Source organism: Choloepus didactylus, chromosome 7 (assembly GCF_015220235.1).
Source record: "Choloepus didactylus isolate mChoDid1 chromosome 7, mChoDid1.pri, whole genome shotgun sequence".
Taxonomy (NCBI): Eukaryota; Metazoa; Chordata; class Mammalia; order Pilosa; family Megalonychidae; genus Choloepus; species Choloepus didactylus.
The window spans coordinates 116,268,347-116,287,118 of record NC_051313.1 but is presented as its reverse complement, the minus strand read 5'-3'; the positions used below and the strand labels follow the sequence as shown (position 1 = coordinate 116,287,118).

The 18,772-nt window shown below is 49.2% G+C and overlaps 2 protein-coding genes across 3 annotated transcripts; both read left to right on the top strand.

Moving 5' to 3' along the window:
• Window positions 1-1,491: 1,491 nt before the first annotated feature.
• On the top strand, window positions 1,492-11,521 carry FANCE (FA complementation group E). 2 transcript variants are annotated; one of them, XM_037844051.1, is made up of 10 exons: window positions 1,492-1,933; window positions 3,940-4,582; window positions 5,217-5,261; window positions 5,563-5,622; window positions 5,976-6,119; window positions 6,548-6,671; window positions 6,878-6,956; window positions 8,189-8,255; window positions 9,288-9,413; window positions 10,952-11,521. In XM_037844051.1, the coding sequence occupies exons 1-10, from the start codon at window positions 1,701-1,703 to the stop codon at window positions 11,051-11,053; spliced, it is 1,623 nt and encodes a 540-aa protein (XP_037699979.1). In that variant the 5' UTR covers window positions 1,492-1,700; the 3' UTR covers window positions 11,054-11,521. The 2 variants fall into 2 exon arrangements, with proteins under 2 accessions (XP_037699979.1, XP_037699978.1); XM_037844050.1 differs by having other exon boundaries at window positions 10,492-11,521.
• Window positions 11,522-12,938: 1,417 nt separating this feature from the next.
• Window positions 12,939-15,441, top strand: RPL10A (ribosomal protein L10a). The gene is made up of 6 exons (XM_037843264.1): window positions 12,939-13,015; window positions 13,417-13,491; window positions 13,569-13,649; window positions 13,979-14,127; window positions 14,782-14,954; window positions 15,238-15,441. Exons 1-6 carry the CDS (start codon window positions 13,011-13,013, stop codon window positions 15,406-15,408), a joined length of 654 nt encoding a protein of 217 aa, XP_037699192.1. The 5' UTR covers window positions 12,939-13,010; the 3' UTR covers window positions 15,409-15,441.
• The last annotated feature ends 3,331 nt before the right edge of the window (window positions 15,442-18,772 follow it).

Here is an 18,772-nt window from a genome sequence, read left to right as displayed (position 1 = left end):
CTTTTCCTGCCCCCTGCTTACTGGAAACCAGCCTCTTCCAGCAGCCTTCCTTAAACTCTGAACCCTCTAAAATACCTGAACAAGGCTTCTACTCAGATGTTGGAAGACAGTTCACAGCAAAGGCTTTGGCGGTACGGATGGCGTTAGGTTGTACTGCGACTTCATTCTCAGGAAAATGTATACATCAAATATTACTGGAAAGGAATGGAATCCAAATGATGGCTTTTTTTTTTTTTTTTTTTTTTTTTTTTTGCCTACGGAAAAGGTGAAGTTAAGATGGGTGGTCAAATCCTATCACAAAGCCCATTATCTACAAGTACCAGGGACGTCATTTAAAATTAAATGCAAGGGGACTGGTGGTTTGATGGGTTGAGCCCTCTACCACAGGTTTTACCCTTGGGAAGACGGTTGCTGCAAAGGAGAGGCTAGGCCTCCCTATGGTTGTGCCTAAGAGCCTCCTCCCGAATGCCTCTGTTGCTCAGATGTGGCCCTGTCTCTCTAGCTAAGCCAACTTGAAAGGTGAAATCACTGCCCTCCCCCCTACGTGGGATCAGACACCCAGGGGAGTGAATCTCCCTGGCAACGTGGAATACGACTCCCGGGGAGGAATGTAGACCTGGCATCGTGGGACGGAGAACGTCTTCTTGACCAAAAGGGGGATGTGAAAGGAAATGAAATAAGCTTCAGTGGCAGAGAGAATCCAAAAGGAGCCGAGAGGTCACTCTGGTGGGCACTCTTACGCACACTTTAGACAACCCTTTTTAGGTTCTAAAGAATTGGGGTAGCGGGTGGTGGATACCGGAAACTATCAAACTACAACCCAGAACCCATGAATCTCGAAGACAGTTGTATAAAAATGTAGCTTATGAGGGGTGACAAGGGGATTGGGAAAGCCATAAGGACCACACTCCACTTTGTCTAGTTTATGGATGGATGAGTAGAAAAATAGGGGAAGGAAACAGACAAAGGTACCCAGTGTTCTTTTTTACTTCAATTGCTCTTTTTCACTCTAATTATTATTCTTGTTATTCTTGTGTGTGTGCTAATGAAGGTGTCAGGGATTGATTTGGGTGATGAATGTACAACTATGTAATGGTACTGTGAACAATAGAAAGTACGATTTGTTTTGTATGACTGCGTGGTATATGAATATATCTCAATAAAATGAAGATTAAAAAAAAAAAATTAAATGCAGCCTGGGCTCTGAAGGACATCCATTCTGCCCCGTCTACTTCAGTGAGTGATGGAAGAAGCAAGAAGGTGGGAAGCGAGAACCCTGCTCTGTCCCACTCCGGGGCCTGGCTCCCCCCCCCCCCCCCCCCCCCCCCCGCAAACTAACCCTTTGGTTCTGGCCCCGCCCCATTCCAGCTCTCCCAGGGCCCAGAGTCTTAGCGTTGGATTCGCTGCGTCCATAGCCCGCCCTCCCACTATCCGACCACGCCCACTATTAGCCCAGCCCCGGAAGTGCCCCTCGGCGTCCCGCCACAAGTCCCGGCCCCGCCCTCAGTCGTGGCTCCTCCTTCCTCTCCGCGCTGCGTGCGAGCTCCTCTGGCTCTACCATCCCGGGCGCAAGGGAAGGGCGCCAGACGGGGCCTGCGGGTGCGTCAAGGCCAGGCCTTGAGTCCTCTTCCCTTTCCTCCAGCCTCGGAACTGAGGCCCCAAGCCAGACCGAGGACCGGCGCGGTCCCCCTGCCCGGATCATGGCGACCCCTCGGACTGAGGACGCAGTTTCAGCTCCCTGGTCGCAGCTGGACGCCCCCGCGCGCCTCCTGCTCCAGGCACTGCAGGCTGGGCCCGAGGGGGCACGGGGAGGCCTGGGAGTGCTGCGGACGCTGGGCAGCCGCCGCGGGGAGCCCTTCGACTGGGATCGCTTCCTCGAGGCGCTCTGCCGGGAGGAGCCTGTAGTGGAGGGGCCGGACTGCCGCCTGGAGCTGTAAGTCCCGCGCCCGCGGCGCTCCTCTCCCTTGTGAGGCAGGGGCTGTCACTACCTCTCTTTTGTGGATAAGGATCCTGAGGCACAGAGAGATTAAATAATTCCCTGCCGCGCGTGTATGTGGGGGAGCCCTGGCTCCTGGGTGGGTGCCGCGCACCCTGTAAGAGCATCCAATAGATCTTCATTGAGCACCTGCTGTTCAGGGAGTGCCGGACGCCGAGGATACAAACACTTGTTTGGGTTGTGAATAAGTAATTATAAGACAGTGAAGTCAAGTCCATTTTGACCACATACTTCCATTGCTAAAAAGAAATTGAACACTTACTTCCAATTTGGGCGTACTTATGTTGTACACGTGCTAAAAATATGTTCATTATGAAATATGCAGAAATAGAAATTTAAAATGTGATAAATGATGGACTAAACATCTGCTAATCGTGGTGGCTTTATACTACCAGTTTTTCAAAGCGTCATATACACTTCTAAAGCAAGATCATATTCCTTAAGGATGGTTTAGTCTTGACTATTTCTAGTTTTTTTTTTATGACCTTGGACTTTTTTTTTCTTTTTTTTTTTTTAACCTCTTTACGTGGCTGACAAAGAATTCCTACTAGGAGCAGAAGTGTCAGCAATGTCATTTTCTTGTTATTTGGTTATGCCCCCATTATTAGTAGTATTTTCAACCTTCAGTTTGTTTGTAGGTAACTTCTTAAGCCATGTGCCCATTTCCATTTTGTAAGGGTGTGTTTTTGTTAAAAAAAAAAAAAAAAGATAATATCCATAAATGCACTTAACCAGACAGCTAACTGAAATCACAGAAAGCCAAGTGAGGTGTCCTAGCCCCTAGTTGTGTGCCTTTCACTCTTTTTCTTGGATACCCCTCCCCCTGAATGTAGGGCCAATCCATATATTAAATATTTGTAATGCTTAATTTCTTATCTTTTAGATAAATACATGGAAATGTAAGTTCTAATATTTTCTTCCCTCACTCCACTTTAAATTTCTTTCAAGAGGTGGGTCAGGAGAACTTCCTGAATCTCCATATTGGAGTCTATAGACATGTTCGTCCAACTGTTTGGCTTTTTCGGGACAGAATAAGGGAAGGAGATGTTTAACCTATGGTTCCTGGATAGAACTGTACTTCAGTATAATTGGTTTCCTTTGTAATCCTATCTATTTCATTTTATGCATTTAAGACTTAATCTGATACATAAAAAGGTTAAAAATCCTTGGAGCATTTATTCTACTCTTACCCCCTGGGGTTCCAAAAAAAAAAAAAAAACAAAAACCACAACACCCTCAGCACACTCCTCCCTCTTTGCCTCTGTGAATACTGTTTGGAAACTGTATAGAGATATAATGAAAGTTATTATCTGATTTCCCTTTTGTTTCCCATATCCTCTGTGAAGCCTTCTCTGTCTACAGCCCTGGCTTGATCTCTGGATACTTATTCTCAGAGCGTTAATTCATTCAATTAACGTGCACTAGTGCCTGCTAGGGGGTGGTACTTTGCTAGATACTGGGACCCAGGAAGAAGACAATACCTCTGCCTTTCAGGAACTCACAGTTGCATGAAAGGAGAATCAGAGCTGGAAAAATGAGTAACCCTGAGAGTTTTGGGGGATGGCCAAGGGGAGCCACAGGGTCACATACTTAAGCATTGCACAACATCCTAGAGTATTATTTTTACAACAAGTTTGGGAAAGGTCTTTTTTTTTTTTTCTTTTACATAAAACAATCACAGGTCTTTTATAGAGTAGGTTCCAACATGAATTTTTGAGTGGAAATAGGAGATGTCAAAAAAATTTTTGAGAAGTCCCTGGCATATGATAGATGCTCAATGAAGACTATCATGTTGTCTCCCAGTCTATCTGCACTGACTCTAGCAGGTACTGCCTCCCAGTGCTTAGGCACCCCAGCCTCTCTCCAGTCCCTCGTCCTACCAGTCTGCCCTTTGCTCCTTTCTGCTAGGTGCTCTTAACTGTTGCTCTCCCTCTGATCCCTAGGAAACCACTGCTGCTGCGATTGCCCCAGTTATGCCAGAGGAACCTGATGTCCTTGCTGATGGCTGTCCGGTCATCTCTCCCTGAAAGCAGGCTCCTCCCTGTGCTGCAGATTGCCCAGCAGCATACAGGGCCTGACCCCGATACCTGGCTCTGGGCCCTGGGGAAATTGCTGCGAAGGGATCTGGGGGTTGAGGTGTCTGACAAGGGAGCCTCCCCACTGTCCCAAAGGTGCCAGAATCAGCTCCAAGGCCTGTGTAGGCAGCTGGGTCAGGGAGGCAGGAGATTGAAATTGCCCCAGGCTTCAGACCCCGAAGAGGAGGAAGTGGAGAAGGAAGAGGGGAAGGAAGGAAACGGTTCCCAGCAGCCTGGGACACGTCGAAAGAAGCCAGAACAAGAGCCTGCCAGTCCTGAGAGGGAGAAGGCTCCCAAAAGATTCCGGTGTTTAGAAATGGAGGAGAAGGAGGAGGAAGCTTGTGAGGAGGGGAGATCTGAACGTGAATCACTGGGCTCCCTGGCAAGTGGAGGGGGTGCATCACCTATTAAGAAGCAGCCCGTTGTGGGAGCTGACACTGATGAGGCTGGTCAGAGTCTGGAGGATGCTAATGGCCGAGCTGAGAGTTCGGAGTTGCCCAAAGCTATCCAGGTATTAAGGTGGAGAGACTGAGTTTGCAGTGCTCCTTCAGGAGGGGAGGGTTTGTCCGTGACAAAAGCTGATGGGGACACTGTTTCCCCATTGGGATGATCCTGTGGTCTGGGGAGCAAGGGGAAGGTGGGAGAGGTTGAGAGAATGTCATCTTCTCTCCACAGATTACAAGGAGGAGATGGCAAGGGAGTTGTTGGAGGTGGAAAACACTTGTCCTAATGATCTGTAACATGGAGTTACAGGGTGCCAGGCAAGAGGAGAGGCTCTGGAGCTACTTCTGCCACCTCATCCAGGGGTGGGAGATCATGTCAGCATCCAGCCTGCCCTCCCAGCCCAAGCTTGGGTCTTCTCCCATTGTGGGTAGATGCAGAGACAACTAGTCCAGACAGCTGGATTTCACATTGGCCTTGTCTACTTCGGGTTCTTAAGCACCTTTTTCAAGCATAGGCTTCATGTTCTTGGCTCTCTTGACACTTCTTTGCTCAGTAGCTCCCACTGGTCTGGAGCCTTCTCAAGAGAGGGAGCCAGGACTGGACTTGGGGCTGTGCTCTGTGTGTATGTGTGTGTGTGGCAGGGTGAAGGGGTGGGGCCTATGGGGATAGAGACTTGGCAATGACTGGGTTCTCCTCCCCAGGACCAGGTTCCCAGGCTGCAGCAGCTGCTGAAGACCTCCAGAGAGGTGACAGGCTCCTGCCCTGCTTGCCATAGCCCTTCTTTCACCTTCTGTCTAGGACTTCAGCCATGCCCAGGGAAGCCCCAGTGCACTGAGGCACAGGCTGGTGGGAGGGTAGGGGGACATGGGGTGGAGTGGACGTCTGAGGACAGTCACTGCAGGGACTTTTCTTGGCCCAAGTGTTGATATGCCATCTAACCCTGGGCAAGTTCCTCTCCTCTGGGAGTACCTTCTAGGGATCTCTGCCGCCACTTCTGTCAGTTGAAGGGTTAGCCTGCAAGCCCCAACATTGGGCTTACCTCCACAGGGCCTGGAGAACACCCCACCGGTTGAGCTGCAGCTTCTCCACGAATGTAGTCCCAGCCAGGTGAGTCCAGAAAGGCTGCCTAGGCTGAGGTCACAGCCTCCCCACCCCCCACCCTAAGACACACAATTTCCCATTTAAGTTTGTTTCCCAACCTCATTTGAGAATTTGGGGTAGGGAGTTTGATGTTTTTCTATTCCTGAGGGGCAAGAGGCCATCCTGAGTGGTTTCTTTTAGCCTTAGTTCCTCTCCTCTGGGGCAGCTCTCCCAGGCTTACCTTACACCAGGATGCCCTTATCTTGCCCCTTCTGCTGCCCAGATGGCTTGAGACAGCCTAGCAAGACAGAGTGTCCCTGTACATTGATCTTCTCTCCTATTCTGCTCACCCTCTTGCCCATGCATGCCCCTGTTGACAGATGGACCTGCTGTGTGCCCAGTTGCAGCTCCCCCAGCTCTCGGACTCTGGTGTCCTGCAGCTCTGCACCTGGCTGCTGGCCCTTTCACCAGATCTTAGCTTCAGCAGTGCTACTGTGCTGACCAGGAACCTCTTTCTTGAACGGGTAGGTGCATTGGGAAGCACTTAGGAATGCCAGGGACAGTGGGGGAAAGATTCTGAGCCCTCAGAGGGTAGTGCTTGGGAGAGGGGGTTCCAAGCCTTGCCTTACAGGCAGCTGGCCTGTCTGGGCAGCTGAGGCAAGGAAAGGATGCCTGCTCACTGGCAGGGCATGGCCTCCCAGGCTGTCTACACATATGGCATCTAACTCCTGCCTTGAAGGACCCAGAACCCTTCCAGAGACTGATCAGTGGGCTTTCAGGGATTTGGGAATTGGGGGCAGGGGGTGCTGAGTGGGGTGCTCTGTGTCTTTTCTGATGGTTGGTTTGTATGAGTCCCAGATAAAAGATCTTGTTTGGTTTTCCTCTGTAATAAACATTTATTGAAGGAAAGAAGAAATGGATTAATTAATGTTTTCCTCCCCTCTGGCTGAAGATCCTCTCCCTGACTTCCTCAGCCTCCCGCCTACTCACAACTGCCCTTACTGCCTTTTGTGCCAAGTATACCTACCCTGTCTGCAGAGCTCTCCTTGGCCCTGTGCTCCAGGCCCCAGGCACAGGTAACTCTGGAACCAGCCTGTAGCTTTGCCCTCTGTTCCAGTACCCTTCACCCCAGGGTGGCCTTTGCAGGAGGAGGGTATTCAGGAGGGTACGTGTTGCTTCCCTGATGATGCTCCCTCTAATAGACTGGGCAATCTCTTCCCCCACTAGTCCTGTCCTACCCTGCCATTTCCCGCAGACCTCCCCTCCACTCTTCCCTACCCAGGTCCACCTCAGACAGAGTGTCTGTGTCGCCTTATGGAGGATGCGGCCCTGGAGCCAGACACACAGGTTCTAATGCTGGAGTGAGTACAGACCTCCACGCTGTTCCCCTCCCCACCTCCCCCAGGCTAGGCCTGCTCCTGGCACTGGGGTAGGAGGGGGCTGGGCACCAGGCCGTGTGCCTCAAAGACAGGCAATGGCACAGCCAAACCCCCCTCTCACTGTTGCCTGAAACTGGCTTGTGCCTTCCTACCTGTGAGCCCATGCAGGCTGCCATCCTGTGCACCTTCCCAAGCCCTGGTTGCAACCCTCCCCAGCCTCTGCCAGGTGTGGGGGCTGGCTCCTTGCCAGGTGCTTAGGGGAACATGGAAAACGGGCTGGCAGCCTCTGCCCTTGAGTGGGTCACAGTGTACTTGGAATATGGCACAGTGGTTAGGAGTACTGGCTCTGGAGTCAAACAGATATGGCTTCAAATCTCAACCTTGCCTTTTATTAAATTGTGTGAACTCAAGTGATTTCATTTTTCTGAACCTGTTTCTTCATATGAAAAATGGGGATAATATTTGCTTTTTAGGATTTTTCTGGAGATTAAATGCAAAAATGTATGTAAAGAGTTGGGCACAGTATTTGGCACCTAGTAAGTGCTCAAAAATTGTTACTAAATTTGAGTATTAAGCGTCTCTGTGCTTTACATGCATTCTCTCCGTTAATGTTTGTGTAGTCCTATGAGGTAGGTGCTGCTGCCACCTTAGAGACGAGAGAACTGAAGCTCAGAGACGTTAAGGGACTTGGCAAAGGTCACACAGCCAGCAAGTGATAAAGCCAAGTGTGTCCACCATGAAGCCTTACTGTTTGCACTGACATGCTACCTTTTCAAACACAATGAGGATTGTGCAGGAATAGCATGGATGGAGTGGGCATCACTGTGGACTGGGCTCTGCCAGCAAAGCCTTCTTTAGGAAGCCCTCGTGTGTGTCATCTCACTCCATCCACCTCCTCTTCCCTGGGTCTCCCTTGCCTTTTGTACCCAGGGTGCACCCTTGGCTTCTGGTTGTTATTTAGGGGATCTTTGTACATCTCACTTATCAAGTCTTCCATTGTCAACTCTTGAGGACCTTGGGTTGGGGCCTGCCCAGCACTGAGTATGGGCTCTGCTGCAGTGGCTACTGGCATCAGGGGCACTCTGACCGCTTCCTCTGTTGGCTGGGGAATGTAGCTTCTCCAGGCCTTGCCCTGCCTTTCAGGATAGGTGCAGTGGTTACCCAGGCTTGGGGTGGGAGGCTGGGCTTTCCTCACTGGGGCCTCTGTTTTGCAGTCAGATCTTGGAGCTATCCTGGAAGGAGGAGACTTTCTCAGTGTTGCAGTCACTTCTGGAGCGACAAGTAAGCCACCTGCTTTGGGAAGAGTGGACTAAGAAGTGCTGCATTGCTGGGGGTGGCACTGGGCTCCTGGGTTTCGGATTCCTTCAGTGATGGAGGGGCAAACAGGACAGCTGCCCTATAGCGGAGTGCCCTGTGCCAGTGGGTGGGTCCTGGGGCTTGAAAGGCCTGTGGCAGAGTGCTGACAGCATGGTAAATCCCAGCTCACCCTCTTGCTAGTTGTGTGGCCTTAGGGGAGGTATTTTTTGATGAGTATATTTAAATTTAATTTTCTTTTTGAATAGGTAATAGCTTTATATGGCTCACAATTTTAAAAGTTCAAAAGCATCCAGAGACCCTTCCCCAGGGCTAACCAGGGTTAGTCTCAGGGGAATCCTGCCAGAGATGCCATGTATATCTATATATATACTCAGTGTTATACACCCTGCTTTTTTATCCTTAACAGTATATTTTGGTGATTTTTCCTTATTGAGACCTAAATTCATTTGTTTATATCTTAGGTAGTCAGTATAACCTCTTTATGCCTCAGTTTCTTCATCCGTGAAAGGCGAGTAATTGTAGTACCTACCAGTAAGACTATGGTGAGGTTTAAGTGAGATACTTGATGTACAGTGCTCAGAATGGTGCCTTACGCATATTAAGCGTTTGTTAAGTGGTAACTTCTATTAGGAAGAGCTGTTGTTGTTATGCTGGTTGTGTCCCTCAAGACCTCCAACTCCTTACATCTTCAACCACTGAGCCAGGCTAGGGATCCTTGGCCTCCCCTTGGTCCTAATCTGAGCCTTTTCATTTTCTGAGACACGTGTGCCAGGCTTTATGAGTGTTATGTCATTTAATCCTTTTCAGTAGCCTTCAAAGTCAAATATTATGAGCACCTCCTTTACAAATTTAGAAACTGAGGCTCAGCTTTGTGAAGTGACCTGCCCAGGGTTACCCAGCTAGGAAATGGTAGACTTGGGAATTGAATCCAGGGCTGGCAGATTGAAGAGCCCAGGCCTTTCTTCTTATACCACTCCATCTCCCCAATGGGTGCAGGTGGAGATGACCCCTGAGAAGTTCAGTGTCCTACTGGAGAAGCTCTGTGAAGAGGGGCCAGCAGCTGCCTCATCCATGGCTTACGCCAAGCTCATGCTGACAGTGCTGACCAAGTACCAGGCCTCCGTGAGTGTTGATAGGGCCGTGAGGACTGGCCTGGGAGGGCCCAGCCTCTGCTGGCAGGGCTGCTCTGGGCCTGTCACGAGGGTGTACAGATATGTCTGCCAGGGGTAACACCCTCAGTGTTCGCCAGGGAAACCACATGTTCAAGACCCGGAACTGCTCATGAGTTCATTCATCCAGCCAATGCTTCTATGGGCCAGGTGCTCATTAGGGAATCAACAGTGACCATAATGCAGCCCCTCTCCTTGAGGTGACCCTCTCTCTCCACCTTGGGCTAGTGAGAAGGGAAAGATAAGATAAATAGATCATTGTAATATCTGCTAGAAGCCGAGTAAGAGGTGTGCACGGGCTGTTTGGTGGCAGAGGAAGAAAGGGGCAACTAAGCCTTATTTGTGGTTGGGAATTGGCAGAGGCCCCCTAACTCTTGAAGGGCAAGTGGTAGTTAGTCAAGGGCCAGCTATAGGGGAAAGGACATTCTAGGCAAAGGAAAACACAGGGTAAGCAGTGTCTACAAGTAATTCTTTATGGCTGGGACCTAAAAAAGTGAGAGTAGATGGTGCTAGGGGCTGAGGTTAGAGAGCTAAAATATGAATAACTAATATTTACATAGCCCTTGCTCTGCCTCACACACTGTTCTAAACCCTTTATATATTAACTTTCTCATTTATTCCATGTGACAACCCTATGGGAGATAATATTATCTTCATTTTACAGACAAGGAAATCAAGACTCAGCTTAAACTAACTTGCCCAAGGCCATACTGCCAGGACAAGGTAGCATTTTATGGAGGGCCCTGTATATCATGGCAAGGAGCTTGGACTTGATCTGAAGACCAAGTGTTCTTGGCTGTTGACTCTCTACTTTTCATTAGGGTATCACAGATTCATTTAATGATTTGGGGAAAGCTGTAGACCCTCCTAGGAAAGTGAAAATAGGAATACACACCTTAGGCACAATTTCAGGGGGCTTGTAGATCCTCTGAGGACCCTCTTTGGATCCCAGAAGGACCTCCAATGTGAGGCATGGGGAGCAATCTCAGGGCCTTTAGCTGAGGAGTGATTTTGTTGGATTTGCATTTTAGAAAGAAGCCTCTGGCCTCTGGGAGGACTGGGGATTGGAGAGTGATGATCTGGGGCTGGAGACCGGTCAGAAGGTTGTAGCAACAAGTCAGGAAGAAAGTGTGGACTAGAAGGAAGGTGGCATCTTCGTTTACGTGTCTCTGAACCTGTCTTCTCATCTGTAAAATGGAAGAGCTGTGAGGATTAATGCATTTAAAGTGCTGCCACATAGTGAGCACCCAGTCATTGTCAACTATTAGTGTGACCAGCTTGGTGAGTTGTGCAGCTAGTATTTGACCCCAGGTCCACCCAAATCCAAAGACCTTACTTAACTGGGGTGAGTAAGATTGCTCAGGGACAGTATCCTTCTCCTCTTCCTCCCTGTCATCCTTTCATCCTGGCTGGCTGTCTCCCTTCTAAACCCCTGTGGGCAGGGGGAGGAATGGACTACTGGAGATCTGACATGATTCTTCCTTTTCCCAGGTCACTGAGACTCAGAAGATGGCCCTGGCTACAGCCCTAGAGCGCAATACCACCTTCCTGAGGAAGTCCCTGCAGGCCGCTTTGAGACACCTGGCCCCTTGACCATCAACCAAGGAGCTACCCTCCAGGGGCAACCTCACCAGCTTCCTGAGGGACACGTCCGCCCACACCAACTCACCCTGACCCCTTGTCTGTGGGTAAAGGCTGAGCCTGGCCATCCCAAGGACCACCTGCCTCCCTGCTCCAGGCTGCAGAGAGGACATCTTGGCCTCCTGGCCTCAGGGGGGCTGATGAGCCATCACTGCAAGGACTGCTGACCCTGAGCCTATTCCTTATCACTTCTATGTCAAGCCTCAGGGATGGAAACTTTCTGATAGGCCTCAGCAGGTCAAAGCAAACCCAGAGTAGATATTTGATACTCTGGGAGCCCTGGGGCACTTGTGTGCTCAGCACAAATCTCTTGTGTTCAAGTGTATGTTATGACCCTCTGTATTTTTATTTCTGACTTGAATAATAATTTATCAATGGTATTTAATAAAAAGCAGGATGTTCAATAGTGCCTTATTAGAAGCAGTGGTGCCTGCCTTCTCATTAACTCTGGGTATTTGTTGATAGCCCTCTCCCCTGTCTAATCCCCTCCCCAGTCAGTGACAAGGGACATCTTTTTCCTGGTAAATTGCTCTGGGAGCTGGGGGAATGGGAGGGGGGTTAGTTCTGAATATATGGGTGGAGTGGTTCAAGTTCTGTGGGTCAGTCAGCTAATGTATAATATCACCCACCCCAGCCCTACCTGTTAGGCTGCCTGTGGGATCTGTGATGCATGCAGTGACCACTGAGGGTGGTGGGAATGGGGGGTTTAAAGGTAGGAGTGACTCATTCTGGAGTTGGAGAAGGCTTTTGGAAAGGTGACATTTGAGGAGGGATTTTGAAGGGTTCCTGAAATTACTGTGGCTGAGAAGAAGATGGGGCCTATTGGTCAGGGTAAAGGGGACAAAAGACACCTTATAGTTGGTGATGCGGTGGGCATATCTGTTTTACATATTTATATACCCATAGCACCTAGCTAGGTGCCTTGTTCTTAGTAAATTTGATAGGTGGACGTTACTGTTATCAACTAACCAGCGAAAGTTCATGACACCACCTTCCCAGCTCCTGCTTGCTGCAGGCATTGAGGGGCCTTAAACAGTACTTTCTTGACACTTCACTTCCTCCTCACCACAACTTCCTAGGAAGGCATATGTCCCAATAGAACAAAATTATGAGGGAGGGAGGTCAGGCCCAGGAATAAGGCCAGCTTTTTTTTTAATTTTCCCCTTGGATGATTTTTAAAAACTTGTTTATTTTGAAATAATTTCAAACTTACTGGATAGTTCTAAAAAAATACAAAATCCATACAAAGAAATCCAACACAACCCCCATCCAGATACCCAGATCCACCAACTTTTAACATTTTGCCATTCTTCTATCCATCCACCTATCTACCTATTTATTTTCTAAATATTTGACAGTAGGTTGTATACATCATGCTCCTTCAACACTTAATACTTCCATGTACATTTCCTAAGAAGGATACTCACTTCTGTAACCACCTTACGTACAGTTATCAAGAGCAAGGAATTGAACACTAATATAAAGTAAAGCCTGCTTTTAATAACTGAAGGTGGGGTGGAAGGCGGGAGGAAGTGGGCAGAGGAGGTTTGAGGGATCTGCCAGGACTTGCATGCTCTCAGCGACCCTCAGGGTGCAGTACCCAGTAGGTGTGACTGTTGCTCGAACCCTGGATCTAGCTGATTCCCTAAGGGCCCGGAAGCAACTGGCGCGAATGGGGATATTCCCAGGGTGCTGCGGGACACCCAGAACTGTACGTAGTATCTCCGGTCGGTCCTCCGCGGGGGTCTACCGGAGCAACGCGCGGCAACGCCCTCCAGCGGTCCCAGACGGCCGCGCTCCGGAGGTAGGCCATGGAGAAAAGGCGCCTCTCGCGAGAGCAGGCGGCCCTATTTGAGCGCATGCGCGAATTTTGCCAACCTCTTTTTCGGTTACTGCGGTAATAGGGTCCATGAGGTGAGTTCGCTTGCTTGTCATGTGCTTCAAAACGAGCCCATCGGTGGCCATCCGCGCCTCTGGGCAACCCGCCGGGATTGGGGACCCTGCAGGCAGAATGGGGGGTTCTTGCGCCGGTTTCGTCGTGGGGCATTTTGTGTGTGTGTGTGCCGGGGATAGGCCTGCGGGTTTCCTTACCCTCTAGGTCCGGCGTTAACAACTACCGCGCCAAGCCAGGCCCCCAGGAGGGTCCGTCTTCCCCCGGGCTTAGCTTTTGACTGCTGGGTCCAAACCGCTCGACTTGGTGTCCGAATGTCCCCGTGGAGTCATCCACGGCCATCTCCCCGTCTCGAAGCCTAGAGACTTGTAGGTCTCTGACCACGCCGAGGGTCCTGAGCGCTTGTCCGCCTTCTCTCTCGCAGCAGCAAAGTGTCTCGCGACACCCTCTACGAGGCGGTGCGGGAAGTCCTGCACGGGAACCAGCGCAAGCGCCGGAAGTGAGTGCGAGCTTCCCCGGGGAATGGCGAGGTTCGGAGAAGCAGGGGACTGGTTAACCTTGTTCCTTTTTCCCAAGGTTTTTAGAAACGGTGGAGCTGCAGATCAGTTTGAAGAATTATGACCCTCAGAAGGACAAACGTTTCTCGGGCACCGTCAGGTTGGCACCGTTCTCACCCCACCCAGCCCTCAGTACCCCCATGACTGTCTCCTCCCCTTCAGGCTCCTGCTGAGCCCGAGGCAGGCAGGCATGAGTGGTACTGATGTGCCAGGGCAGGCTTGGCTGGAGGACCCCCACCCTGGGTCTTAAAACATGAGGGGAGGCGTGGGGAGGCCTTGGCCGAACCCGCCGGCTAGTTTGAGAAGCCAGACTAGCTGCTGGTGAATGTGGACGCTCTGGGTAAGGCTCTGTGGCTGTGGTCCCAGACCCCTTCGCCTGTCCCTGGAACCCAGGGCAGGGCATGACCTACTCTGTTCCCCTAAACGCAGGCTTAAGTCTACTCCCCGCCCCAAGTTCTCTGTGTGTGTCCTGGGGGACCAGCAGCACTGTGATGAGGCCAAGGCTGTGGATATCCCCCATATGGATATCGAAGCTCTGAAGAAACTCAACAAGAATAAGAAGCTGGTGAAGAAACTGGGTGAGTTTGGCTGGTGTGGTTTTGCATTGGGAATAGGGGTGTGGGAAAGTGGGAGAAAAGTGGTATTTCTGCCACTTGGATTTAACAGTAAAATTTGCTCTAAGGATTGTTCTGTAAGGGGGGGGGGGGGTCAGACCTTGGTTTTAAGTAAGTAGGTGAGGTTGCTTTAGTTACCAGCCAGGTGCTAGTGAGTTCTGAATTGGGATTTCTACTTTTCAGGTTTCATTTTAACTTTTTAATCTTTATCCTGTATGGTCTGGGTAGAGCAGAATTAAATCCACTTTACAGCTAGGAAAGAGATACTCCAAGTTGTCATGTACCCAAGGTCCACAGCTAGCAAGTTTAGGAAGGTAGAATATGAACCCAGACAGATTTTCCCTCTTGGCGCCATACCGTGCGTGGTGGGTGAGCATGGTTTTTGTGAGCATTAGAACAGTTAAAAGCACAGAGAATGGAGCTAACTTGATAATGGTGGGTGGGGGGTATATGTGTGTAAAAGACAAGGTACATGGAAAGATGAAGGCAGAGGGTGCTGGTTGGAGGCCACTTCCGTGGCTGGTTCACAGTGCTCTCCTGGCCTAGTTCTCAGTACCATGTTGGGAAGTCTGCCCCTGTGGCCAGATCCTAAGCATCCAATAACCCTCTCTTTACAAGCCAAGAAGTATGATGCCTTTTTGGCTTCTGAGTCCCTGATCAAGCAGATTCCACGAATCCTGGGCCCAGGCTTGAATAAGGCTGGCAAATTCCCTTCCCTGCTGACCCACAATGAAAACATGGTGGCTAAAGTTGATGAGGTGAAGTCCACAATCAAGTTCCAGATGAAGAAGGTGAGGACTGTTTGGTTGCTGTGGGTAGCAGTGCTGTCAGGGTTCTGGAGTTTGAACACAGGCTGGTAGGGGCTCTGGTTTGCATTTCTGTGTTCAGTTGGGTCCCTGAACAGGTTTGGAACTCTAAACCCTGGTTTTCCTTAGCCTAGGCCAAGCACTGCTCTTACGTCACTGGGGGAATGGTGGGGAGGGCCATCTGGCTGCTTGACATATGCCCCCCACTCTCATGCACTCTGCCATCTGTCTACCAACCTGGCTTGATGTGGTCTTTCCTTCCCTCCAGGTGCTGTGTCTGGCTGTGGCTGTTGGCCACGTGAAGATGACAGATGATGAGCTTGTGTACAACATCCACCTGGCTGTCAACTTCCTCGTATCACTGCTCAAGAAGAATTGGCAAAATGTCCGGGCTTTGTATATCAAGAGCACTATGGGCAAGCCCCAGCGCCTGTACTAAGCCACAGCTCAATAAACCCTAGTGTCACCATCACCTGTCTCTGTGATTGGGGGTGGGTAGTGGGGGTGAGGGGAACTTTGTGAGTTAATGTGTGCCATCCTGCTACTTGCTGGACATGGTTTCTGACACCCTGGTAGACACTGGATTATCTGTACTACAGACAGGCAGCCATTCTTGATGCCATCAGAATCATTCTGTCCCATTCTTGGCTCAAATCTTTTTTGGATACTTAAACTGAGATGGTAGGGAGGCTGGACAGGTTGGAGAGGGACAGATGAGTGTTAGACTACTCTGTCTGCAGCTTAATAGTGGAATGAGAGTAGGATCCTCACTGATAACACGGCCTTGGCAGCTTTCTTGAACCTAGGGACTGAAGCTGCTGTCGTGTATATTTGGTTCTTACTGTGAGCTTCTGTGTGACCCTGGAAGTTAAAATGGAGATTGGGTTCCAGTGGGCCTGAGACTCAGATGGAAGTGGTCAAACCAAAGAAATCAGACAATAACTTGTAGGTATTTCGGAGGATCCGGACCCCAAATTGAATACCAATGTTTAAGATCAGTAATTTACTGGGCAAGCCAATAGGGGGAAATTAAGTAACAGGTGCACAAAAGTATAATTCATAGATCCTGTAGATGTTTTTTGGGGGGAGGCAAAACAGTAGGTGGAGTCAGGCAGTGGAAATTTCCAGGCCTTTTGCTTTAGGCAGGCTCAGCCCCCTCACCTGGCCCTCTGAGACACTTCCTTGATGTTCTTTCCTCCAGCAACCAGTACTGGAAAGGTGGCTTGTGGTATGGTGGGAAATACCTGTGATTTAACCTTTGGCTTGAATCCCATGAAACAGTTCATCCCTCTGCTTTCTAAATAGAGCTGAAAGGCTAATCCAAAGCATAAATGCAGTTTCAAAATGTACCTTGAAACGAGACTTTATTTGTCCTTGAACCATGTAGAAGATAAAGCTTGCCATTTTAGATTTTAATTGATGGCTTGCAGGTAAGATAGTGCATTCTAGTCCCTGCTGATGTACAGTGGATTTTGGACTTCCAGGTAATAGACCAGAGGATGGAGCAAAATGGACCTATCAGCATAGTATTAGAAAGCAGATTTTAAAACATCTGGTTTTGTCCAGCGATGTTCATGATGAAGTAAGGAGGGGAAAGGGCAATAAAAGTAGATAAAACTCAGTTCTACATGAGGGAAAAAGTATACATAGTAAAAATTGGAAGCTTACATGCCAGAATGTTAATTAAGGTCAACTGGGAGCTACACTTGATTAGTTTCTATTTTTGTGGACTTTTTTGTATTTCGTAAAGGTAGTCAGAAAAAAGGCAACACCTAAAGTAAGTTGAAATGAGGAAGGTGATAAAATAAGTGCATACAGTTTGTACCCAACACCAAAAGTGGAGCAAATGCAAATAGGCCTGAGAGCCATGAGGCAAAGGTGTATCAGACAAACTGAAGTGCCTTGCACATGTTTGCTGAGGTGGACCCCGTCTGCAGCTCTGGTGGCCTATTCTGAGGGGGCCCTTTGATGGGTACACATGTTGAATCCATGAGATAAAAGCCAACCATTACTCCACTCAGAGTCTAAGACCAGTGAGACATTTCTTAGTTTCTTGAAAAGGAAATCGTCAACATCACCAACACCAGCACCTTGCTGTCATGGCACCAAGGGCACAGCAGTTTCTCACGATTTCCCCAGATGCATGCTCAACAGTTTGGTGTGTGCAAGACCAGCCATGTGATTAAGTGTGGGCTGAGTGTCCCCCCAGCCCCCGCCTGGGTTTGAATCCCAGCTCGGCCACTCTGGAGGCATGCGAGCCTGTAGAGCAAATTGATTAGCCTCTAACCTAAAAGATGTAAAGTGCTTTGCACAGTGCCAGCACATGGTACTCGGTGATGATGGTATCCACACAGTAACACACTTAGTACCGACTTATCTGTGCCGGACCTGGTACACACATACCTGCTGGTCTGGCTCAACCTGGAAATAGATTTCATTGAGTCTTGGGGAATACATGATTCCATTTACACAAACTGCCCCCAAATTCTTCTCAGCTGAGCTCAGGACAGATTCTGAGTGGAGGCAATAACCAATATCTCATCTCTTGCTGGAGAATGAGAACAAGGTGCCTTCAACATTAGCCAAACCTTCCTGTTTAAAATAAGCCAAGGATTAAAGTCCTCAAAAAATAATTTTAGAAGCTCTAAGGCAAGGTAAATTGACATGTTTACAAATACTTGGTAATGTGAGTCTTCCTGGACTATTTCTTTACCTGAATTTAAATCAAATACCTCCACTTTCCAAATCTATTAAGCCTTATGCACATCAGCCTCTACATTAAGCAAATACTGACGGACCCAGGACAGTCTGCTGGACTCGGGAGTTAGCTGAGTCACAGTGCTTGCCCTCGAGCCCACAGCAGTACAGTTAAGAAGGGAAAAGGAGAGTAGACAGCAGAACAAGAAAAAACGGGAAGAACGGGTGGGGACAGGCACACTAGATTGTAAATGAGGGTTGAGCCATTTTAATAAAATCCCAGCCTGTAGGACAATTGGTCTGAAACTTAGTCCCAGTTCCCCAGCATCTGTGTGCAGGGAAAGAATCCCCCATGAAACCCAGGACAGTGGTTGAGCCTCGACTGTAGAATTGACAAGACTGCATTCCTCCCTCTTCCAAGGGAACATCACAGTTAAAGTCACAAGGGGGGCAGAAAAGGCAGGCCTGTTATTAGATATTATTCTTAGATGAGCTTCTGATCTCTCAGTTTTCTTGGTCCTTCTTACAGCTTTCCCCAGAACCCTAAGCAAAGGAAAACTACTTCCAGGAGACAGACTTGGGCGCAGGCCCCATTTTACTTATTTGCACAAGAGACCCACTCTCTAAAAGCAGTTATCTGAAGGCTGTTTATTCTGGAAGAGGAGTGAAGGCAACACCCCCACTTGATACTTCAAGCACCCACAAGATGCAGCTATTACAGCAGAGACTGGAGTTTGCAAGGTCAGTGAGCCTGTTTCTTTTTCTGTAAATTGGGAATAATTCCTACCTCACAGGGATTATTGTGAAGATTAAATATGAGGGACAGCATCAGCCCTAGGCACGTGGGGGTGCTCCATAAACTCATTTCTGCCTCGACTCCTTCCCAACCTGGCTCTGGCTCTAGGCACCCTCCCTATCCTGTGAGTGACAGTCTGTAGTCCTGGTCTTTAAAGCAGCGATGGGCAGCTTGGATTTGGAATGGACTGGTTTCTGGCCTGCAATCTCCAGACAGTCTCCAATGTCGTGGGCCAAGACAAAAGCCCACCTGATTATCTGAATATCACTTGAGTATGTCACAAGGCACACGGGCTTCAAGTCAGGCTGAC